Genomic DNA, 10,155 nt, shown 5'->3' with positions numbered 1-10,155 from the left:
TTTTAAAGATGACCGGTAAGGGGATCTCAACCCTTGACTTGGTGTTGTCAGCACCACGCTCAGCCAGTGAGCGGGAACCGGTCTGTATGTGGGATCCGAACCCTTGGCGGGAGCGCCGCCGCGCTCCCAAGCGGCGCACTGTAGCAGTGCGCCACCGGGCCGGCCCAGATCTAGTATTTTTAAGAGTACAATATTCACTGCTTGAATGTCCCGTTCAACAGAGCCGTAGTCCTTACCTAAGTAGTCAGGTTTTTATTGTGCTTTGCCATGACAAAGGGAAACGTTTAAAGTTTTCAGAGGAGTGGCTTACTCACTTGTTACGCTGATTAGACATTGTTGAGAAAGCTCTAACTTTGACAACTTTATTAGGAAGGAGACAAGAAGAGAACTAGGGACAAATTCATTGTACAACTTTTGTTTTTAAAGAACCGTAAAACTTGTGTGTTCACAGATCAGGGAGCAGAGAAACATGAGGGGACAGGTCAGTCCTCTGGGATCAGTGATCAAGAGAAGGAGTTATCCACCAGTGCTTTCCAAGCTTTCACAGTAAGAAATGGCTTCTCTTAATCTGCTCAAGTTGTAGGACTCTGTCAAGTATGGATCTTTTCCCAGTGAACTTGTAAATTTATAATTTTTGTTCTATAATAACTCAAGAGCTAAGTTTACATAGAAGTAGGCTTATTTTTAAGATAACAAAAAAGTTTTAGAGTTTAGCTAAATATGGTAAAAGAAATGGAAGTAATTTGACCATTCCCAAGTTTTTGTGTTTTCATAAGCATGTTTTAACTCTCACACTATTGTTTTTAAGTCTTTTAAATCTAGATTTGTAAATATGTGGGTGAGTCTTTTTATTTCACTACTCTGTTCAATTCTTTTTTTTTTTTTTTTAATATACTTTAAAGTGGAATCCCAAAAGTTTATTGTCAGAAAGAAAACCTTATTTGATTATCAGGTTATGTTACATACAGAAGAACTTGATAAGCAGAAGAACTTGATACTTGGATGTTAAAAGTATATTCACTAGAATTAAAATTTAGAGTAATTATATTACTTTTCTTGGCTAGCCTCGGCTATTTATACCCAGATATCAATATACATATATACCGATATATCTGTTATATTTGTGTATATGTATTTATATCTTATAATGTGTCAGTGTCTGAGTTTGAGTCTTAGGAAATATTCATAGATTCTTAATTGACATGAGTATTGTTTTATCTAGGGACTTCAATTATTATACTTATGGGAACTATATTTAAAAAAAATTTTAGGATAAAAATGAGTGAAATATATTTGGAAATGATTTATTGTTCTTAAAGCTGATATGTAATTTACGTGTGTGATTTTTTTTTTTTAGTCTGGAAGTTATGATGCCTGTCTGCAACACCTTGCCTGTCTACAAGATGTAAACAAAGATGATTATAAAATAATTTTAAATACAGCAGTAGCTGAGTTTTTTAAAAGTAACCAAACAACAACAGATAATTTGAGACAAACACTTAACCAGCTGAAGAATCAGGTGATTCACAAATGAATTTAACTATTAAAAATACTGTTGTTTTTTTTAATTTGTGAAATACAAGTAGTTAAGGAAAATAAATGTGACTTCTTTTCTGATTTTCATAGTACAATTTCTAATGTATCCGAAACATTTGCTGGTTTTAATTTTATTTGTATAAAATTAATATCCCAGGAAATGAAAGGTATGTTGTGTGATTTCCTTTTTCCTGTTGTGTTTTTAATTAATTTGAACAGAATAGACTAAAAAATCAAATTTGAATGAGTTTTGGAGTTTTGAGAAATAAAGTAGAACTGTATGAAGAAGCTTAGCTGCTGAGATATATCTTGTTTGTAATTGCAGTGATCTAATTATAAATAATAATGCCAAGTTGTTTTAGCATTTTGGATCAGAGATGATTAATTAAATAGAAGATGTTTTGATTTATATCTGGTTTAGGGCTTGGATCAGTCATTGGTTTGGTCATAACAGCAACATTTCTTATCACAGGATTAGACCAGTGATATTCAAGAGGGCTAATAATAGTGATGATGCCAATAGGATCAGCTAGCAGACATTAAGTACTCACTGTGTAACAGGGCTCTGCTAAGAACATTGTGTGCACCATCTCATTTATTCTTCTCAGCAGCTCTATGAAGTAGCTACTAAAATTGTACTCATTTTATGAGAAAGCTGAAGCACAGATAGCTGTGTGAATTGTCCAAAGACACAGAGGTTTTAAGTAGTTAGACCTACATGAACCTAGTTCTGTATGACTTTAGAACCTGTACTTTTAATTATTGCTTCATGCTGTAGGGGGTCTTTGAGACCCTTTTGATCCCCTGTCTTGCAGTTATGAGTACCTCTATACCATACAGTATCACCCTAAAACATGGTACAGTTACTATTAAAATTCTTCAGCAAAAATGAGAATAATAACCAGTATTTTATTGAATACTTACTTAATGCCAGATTCTGTATTAAGTGCTTTTTATGCCTTATCACATATAATCCTCACATTTAACTCTAGAGGTAGGTACCTGTTATCTCAGGGTTTTTTTTCTTTTGATTTTGTTTTTGTTTTTGTTGTGTCTATTTTAAAATAAGGGTTTAGGAAGTCTAATAAAGTTAACTTATATAGCTTATAAGGAGAGGAGCAGGATTTGAGCCAGGTCTTCTGACTTGATCCTGTTCTCGTAACCACCTCAGTCTTCATAAATTTATACATCATCATCACATTTCATCGTTACTCCAGTATTATTACCCTAATTCCACTTTATCTGGAGTTAGAAACAAAGGAAGGATGATGTTTGTTGATACCTAATACATGTACCCTATGACCCCATAGACACATTCTTCCAGGACAAATTGGTTTGGTTTTTGAGCACAAGTTCAGCCTTAAAATTAGTTTTTAGAATAAGAGGTTCCTGCAAACTTCCTGTTAAGCGAAAAAAAACTGCTTTTTGAAATCCTTTCATCAAGCTTTTATTCTTATAGAGTTGGTTAAGTGCCTTCCAACTCTTGAGTTTCCTAAAAGTGTTTATACTTGTGCCTCTTGGCTTCTTTAAATTGTACTTCTGTCCACAGTTACATGTTTTGCGCACAGTGACATACCTTTTCAACCTATGTCACTTTCATTAACGTTTTATCTCATTTAATGAGTAGTTTTTGTTCTAGCTGGAGCTATTACTAGATTATTTTGGTGAATTGTAAAAAATATGGCAGTCATTCATGTTGTAAGTTTAACCATGGCTGACTTCAAAACTCCTTAATTTATCTAAAATCCCCCTTTCTGGCCAGGAATGAACCCTTTTGTAGCTTATTCTCTCTTTATCATATAACTACAGGAGTTGCCTTTCTTTGAAAACTTGAGTTTTCTCTGTTTAAAGAAACTATTAAATGGAATCAGACTATGCATACTTTGTAACATTTTTATGGGAAAGATCATTTGAGTTTTGCCCACTCCCCATGTAGACTCTTGCAGCTCATGAGGCTAGAAGTTGGGAATCCCACTCAGAAGCCGTGTTGGCAGTTAAAACAGGAAAGATGCTGAGTACTTAATAAAGTGCTATCAAAGTGTATTATTCAACAGAATTTTATTATGTATGCAACGGGTGAATTAAATAATTTTTAGTATGTGAGAGTAATTAAAATCTAGAAGTGTTGTTTGAAAGTACTGAAAAATTCAGAAATGTTGGCTGGTGTTTTCTGTTAATTTTTATGGATTCTTTTACTTTTGCTCTTTATTCCTTCCTGTTGTTAGAACACAATCTCTGTTGATTGTTTTATAGGTCCACTCGGCTGTTGAGGAAATGGATGGATTAGATGATGTTGAAAACAGTATGTTGTATTATAATCAAGCAGTCATTCTTTATCACTTGCGGCAGTATACAGAAGCAATATCAGTTGGTGAAAAACTTTATCAGTTCATAGAACCTTTTGGTATGTTATCTGTCGAGTCAGAAATTTCCCTATCTTCTCATGCTTGTAAGGCTGTCTAGTACTTTTACCTTGATAACCTAAATCAGAGGATTACATGTCAGTATTTAAAGAAAAAAAAAAAGCTGTGTCAACTTTTCTTAATGGTTAGAAAATATAAAAATTATATGACATTTAGATGAATACAGGTTATTTTTTAGTAACCCTTCTCCCCCAATAATTGAAGATAATTTTTAGGAATACTATTGGAAAGACACTGATTTTTTTTTTTTTTTTTTTGCTGTTACTACCTTAGTACACCTTATCCTTTCTTTAGTACAATAAGGAAGGAGCATTTGGAAATGTTAGGTTTTTGTCTGTTGCCCAACTGAAATTTTTGTGGGTAAGGATGGAGTAGATAGTATACAACTATGTTAGCTTTTGTGTTATCTTACTATTAGGTAAGCCTCATGTAGGAGTAGTAAGAATGGTAAGGGCGCAAAGGAAAAAAGAGGGAGCAGATGAATAAAGCAGCAGAGGAAAAGCTGGACCCAGGAAATGGTTGTTAGGACTGCTGGTTTCCAGCCCACAAGCAGTTAAAGTTCATTTGTGATTCACATTTTTGTCTTTTTCTGCATGGTTACTTTTTAAAAAATTCAAAACACTAATGGGAATTCCTAATTTATGAACACCTGATTGCTTATGTAGTTACCACAGGCCAGGTGGTAAGTGTGATGCTTCCTCTCTGGTGCTTTGGGAAGTGTTAGAGAGGGTCCCCTCTTGCTGACAGCTGGTTGAACAGCTGGTTACTGTGGCTTCAGGGAACCGTTTTGAGGTGTTTCTCTTCTTTCAATCCTGAGTGAGTGATTGGTGGCAGGATGGACACAAATTACACATCAGCGTTAAGAACAATAAATCATTTCCAAATATTTTTCACTCATTTTTATCCTAAAAAATTTTTAAAAATATGGTTCCCTGAAAGAGATACCCTGGTCCACCCTTCTGCCTTCAGGCAGGTAAAGTATTCTCCCCATTTTACAGGTCAGCCAGCAGAGGTCTAAAAAGTTAAATGATGTGCAAAGACTACACTTCTAGTAAGTAGCAGAATAGGTACTGGAATTCAGTACTTCCACCTAAAGTATTATTCCTTATTTCATGTGCTGGTGTTTAGTAAATATTTTGCCAAAGAAGATTTGGTCACTGGAATCCCCTGAAATGAGAGACCCTGAGATGCCTAATAGAATGATATTGTTGGCACTGTAGGATGCTTCCATTCATGGTTCTAGGTGATGTGCATTCATTTGAGTAAAGACTTATGCTCTGCTCCTTAGACCTTTGCATCCTTTTGTTGGGGGGTAGTCTGGGATGTGTGCTTCACTTTGGATTGTGACTTTTCTTTTCCTGTTTTTTTTTTCCTCCCAGAAGAAAAATTTGCCCAGGCAGTTTGTTTTTTGCTTGTAGACTTGTATATATTAACCTACCAAGCTGAGAAAGCTTTGCATCTTCTTGCTGTCCTAGAAAAAATGATTTCACAGGGTAACAATAACAAAAATGGAAAAAATGAGGTGAGTGTTCTGAGGTGATCAAATTAAATTTTATAATGTGATTAATTTTTGTGGTTATGAAATATTATTTTACCAGCTTTATTAATATATAATTCATATATCGTAAACTTTACCACTTTAAAATATACAGTTCAGTGTTTTTTTTAGTGTACTCACTAAGTTGTACAACCATCACCACTGTCTAAAATTCCAGAACATTTTCATTACCCCAGTGAAAACCCTGTACCCATCAGCAGTCACTCTGCATTTCCCCCCTTCACTCAGCTTTTGGCAGCCACTAATCTACTTTCTGTCTGTGTAGATTTGCCTATTCCATTACATTTCATATAATGGAATCACATAAATATTGGCCTTTCATGACTGGCTTCTTTCACTTAGTATAATGCTTTCACTTTTCATACGTGTTGTAGCATGTACTTACTCCTTTTTCATGTACTTCTCTTTTTATGGCTGAATAATAATCTGTTCATTATATGGATATGCCACATTTTTTATCCATTTATTAGTGGATGGACGTTTGGGTTATTTTCTACTTTTGGGCTGTTATAAATAATGCTGCTTTTAACATTCATGTACAAATTTTTGGTTGGCATATCTTTTCAGTTCTCTTGAGTATATATATATTTAGGTGTGCAATCAGGATCATATGTTCACTCTAGATTTAACCTTAGGGGGAACTATCAGACTGTTTTCCAAAGTGGTTGCACTATTTTACGTTCCCACCAGCAACTTATGAGGGTTATAATTTCTCCACATTCTTGCCAACGTTTGTTACTGTCTGTTTTTAAAAAAAAATTTAACAATCTTAAGTGGTATCTTATTATAGTTTCAACTTGCATTTGCCTAATGACTTAGGGTATACATTGAGCATCTTTTCATGTGTGAAGTATTATTTTTGCAAAATGTAAAGGTTAGAATTAAGACAATAAAATCCATAATTTGGATAAATAGTGTAGCTTTCATTAGAGAAAATTTCATCTTTAAAGTTCTTAAAGGAATGTTCATCCCCATACTGGCCAGCTGCCCCCCAAAAAACAATATTCATTTATGATGATTAAGCTTTACCATGTTCTTTTTTTTTTTTTTTTTTCCGTGTCCGGCAACGGATCGCAACCCTCAGTGTTGCCCCCGTACCGGACCAGGGACCGGCAACGGGATTGCAAACCTCGGCGTTGCTCCCGTGCCTCGCTCAGCCAGTGAGCGGGAGCCGGTCCGTATGTGGGATCCGAACCCTCGGGCGGGAGCGCCACCGCGCTTCCCAAGCGGCGCACTACCCAGTGCGCCACCGGGCCGGCCCTACCATGTTCTGATAAGAGACTTGGTGCACATTAAGAATACATCCTGGGTCTCATGTTTTCTCTTTTGCTTGTGCTTCTAGTTGTCAAGGGATGACCCTTCTCTCTTCCTATTCCTGCCTCTTTGTTAAAAAAAGGAGTATTTGCAGGAAGCAAATTGTCAGTACCTTTCTGCCTGTATAAGTTCTCAAAGTTTAAAAATAAAATAAACATCTGTCATTACTTTTTCAACTTAACAAGTGTGCATATATAAGGGATTTCAGTCGAGTAATCTTAACATTACTCCTAAACATTGTACAGTAAAATATTTCACTTTCATATTTAGTACTTATTATTATTGATTAATATAATTTAGTTCAGCAGATTCTTATATGCTCTGGTAGTTTCTGAGGTACTCTGCTAGGTACTAAGGTGACAAAAATAAAAGCATTGCAGTTTTTTCTTTCAAAGATCTCAGGTCTGGGAAGAGATGGATTGAGCAACGTATGTTCATGGACAGAGAGAAAGGAGGTTAAGGAATGTTTCAGAGGAGTTTGGATGTTGGATTTGGGCCTTGAAAGAGGGTAATAGTTTATCAAGTCAGAAAAGGAGGGATGGAATGGGATAACCATTCTGGCACAGAAAACAACACAAAAGGTGTGAGTGTCTGGTGAGCCCGAGAAATTTCTGGTAATGAAATTGGCAGTACCTGAGAAATGTAATGGAGACAGTAGGAGATAAGATTGACAATGTGAATATGAGTCATAGCTTGAAGAACTTTGTATACATAACTTGGAATTTAGGATTTAATGTTTGCAGTATTTATAGCAGAGAAAGTTTTTAACAAGGGAGTGATGTGATCTGTTCTGGGTTTTAGAAGGATAATCTGAGTTTTGCCTGAGTAATATACATACTTTTTAAAACAAGCCCATCATTATGCTAAACTGTGAGCTTTCTTGTAAGTGGAAATTCCTGCCACCCACTCCAGACTACTAAACTTGATTCTGTCAGAGTGGGACCTGGGATTCTCCATTTTGAAAATGCTCTCTGATGACTCAGATGAACTCACTTGGAAAGCACTCATTTGAATTATGGTCAAAAATATTTAATTTTGGTTAATTAACTTTGTTTCACCACCCTACAGACTGGTAATAACACCAGCAAAGATGGATCTAATCATAAAGCTGAAAGTGGAGCTCTTATAGAAGCTGCAAAATCAAAGATACATCAGGTAGTGTAAATTTTAATGAGAAGTTATACATCATGTATATTTATTCATAGTTATGAATAATGAAGCAATATGATAGATCATTGAAAGCAGTAAATAATTCAAGGCATGAATATTTATTTGTTTTTGAAGTATTGCAGTTTAGAAGAACATTTTTATCCTTCTAAATATATTTTACTTAAGATAATCAGGCAATATAATTTCTTCAAATTACTCTGTATAGATAGAGTGTGGTGCTGACAACACCAAGGTCAAGGGTTTGGATCCCCATATCGGCCAGATCCCCCCCAAAAAAATACTCTATAAAAGGTTGAGAGAAATGGCCAGGTAATGTATTGGATGATAAAATTAATTTGTGGAATTTTAAAAATCGTTGTTAATTAACCATGTGCAAATAAAATAAGGATTGATAGGGTTTTTGCATGGGACTTAAGTATAAATTTTATTCTACTATGCTTTTAGTTTTTTAGAGTATGTTCCAAAAGTACAGTCAAAGTAGAATATTTAAGATAATTTTTAATTTGCTTTTGCAAGTAACTGGTATAACTATGTTACAAATGGATTGGGTTTAATTTCCTAGCATATGTAAATTCACCATGGTTCTTACCTACTAGCATTTTTCCTTTGACAGTACAAAGTAAGAGCTTATATCCAAATGAAGTCCTTGAAAGCATGCAAAAGGGAAATCAAGTCAGTCATGAACACAGCTGGAAATGTAAGTTTTTCTGAACTTTTCTCTTGCTTTTCAATTTGTGACTTTATTTAGTGTATGGGTACTTGTCAGTTTTAAATAATTTATCTTAGTCTATTATAGAATATATACCATCAGATATAAAACTTGATATTATAAAATTGGGACATAGTAATCATACTGTCTGTAGTTTAATATAATTCGTTCTTCACTTAAGATTAAAGCAAGCATTTCTCCTTTGTATGTAGCCTTCAAAACCACCATTTTAAATAGCTGCCTAGTGAGTGGTTTATCACAATTCACTGAAACGTTTTATTGATATTAGACATTTAGGTTATTTTAGAATTTTTTAGTATTATACTCAAAACCTTTATTAAAGACTTACCAGTCAGATTGTAGCCAAAACCTGCCCCTTCCAAATAGTTTTGGCTTGACAGTACCTTTGATTTGACTAGTACTAGAGTATTCTGATATATAATTACTCTTTCCTTCCACTCCTTCCACCCTAATCCTCCATTGATAAATAATTTTTAAGATAGTGTAGAGAAGAAACAGTTGTGAACAATCTTGGTGCCTTTAGGAACACTGTAAATTTAGAAGTTTGAAATCATGAGGAGATGTGGTTAGAAATCTCAGGCAGTGTCCCGATTAGCCACTGATTAGTCCTGTGGTGATTTTTTTTTTTTTGGTGGCTGGCCCTTGGTATTATCAGCACTATACTCTAACCAACTGAGCTAACCAGCCAGCCCTACTCTAGTGACTATTGAGAATAACTGTAGTGTTGACCTGAGGCTAAGAGGCAAAGGCCTACCTAACCAGGCAGCCATTATCAAACCTTTTTTGGGATACAAGTTAAAATCCATGCCTTAAAAGAGACCATAGTCTGGGCCGAGCCTGTGGCGCACTCGGGAGAGTGCGGTGCTGGGAGCGCAACAGCGCTCCCGCCGCGGGTTCGGATCCTATATAAGGATGGCCGGTGCGCTCACTGGCTGAGCGCGGTGTGGCCGGTCTCAAAAAAAAAAAGACAAAAAAAAAAGAGAGACCATAGTCTCTTTTCTCCATAAAGGAGAAACAAACAAAAATAATAAATTGTAATGCAGTGTAATAGTCATACCTGAATCAGGGAAAACTTCAGGAGGAAGCACTGCTGCTGAGAACAAGCCTTGAAAGCCCTTGTTTTCTTACTGACCAGGACTCTGGGGTGGACAGGAGGCAGAGCAAAGGATGAACTAGGGGGGCCGGCCAGGTGGCGCACTGGATAGTGCGCCGCTTGGGAAGCGCGGCGGCGCTCCCGTCCGAGGGTTCGGATCCCACATACAGACCGGCTCCCGCTCACTGGCTGAGCGAGGCGCGGGAGCAACGCCGAGGCTTGCGATCCCGTTGCCGGTCCCCGGTCCGGTACGGGGGCAACACTGAGGGTTGCGATCCGTTGCCGGACACGGAAAAAAGACAAAGACAAAAAAAAAAAAAAAAAAAAAAAA

At 36.1% G+C, this 10,155-nt stretch overlaps 1 protein-coding gene across 3 annotated transcripts in view; it reads left to right on the top strand.

Moving 5' to 3' along the window:
* The window catches only part of CNOT10 (CCR4-NOT transcription complex, subunit 10), a 71,140-nt gene that overhangs the window by 17,219 nt on the left and 43,766 nt on the right, over positions 1-10,155 (top strand). For all 3 annotated transcript variants that reach the window (XR_551296.1, XM_008583640.1, XM_008583648.1), the window contains exons 2-7: positions 452-546; positions 1,358-1,519; positions 3,790-3,940; positions 5,339-5,481; positions 7,900-7,986; positions 8,615-8,698. Coding sequence is in view for 2 of the 3 variants with exons in the window: in XM_008583640.1 (XP_008581862.1) it covers positions 452-546; positions 1,358-1,519; positions 3,790-3,940; positions 5,339-5,481; positions 7,900-7,986; positions 8,615-8,698 (722 nt within the window). In the remaining variant the exon portion in view is untranslated. The remainder of the gene's footprint in view (positions 1-451; positions 547-1,357; positions 1,520-3,789; positions 3,941-5,338; positions 5,482-7,899; positions 7,987-8,614; positions 8,699-10,155) is intronic.

The sequence above is a fragment of the Galeopterus variegatus genome, unplaced genomic scaffold (assembly GCF_000696425.1).
Source record: "Galeopterus variegatus unplaced genomic scaffold, G_variegatus-3.0.2 Scaffold99, whole genome shotgun sequence".
Classification (NCBI taxonomy): Eukaryota; Metazoa; Chordata; class Mammalia; order Dermoptera; family Cynocephalidae; genus Galeopterus; species Galeopterus variegatus.
Note: the sequence above shows the minus strand (reverse complement) of the source record. Positions and strands in the feature narration are given on the sequence as shown.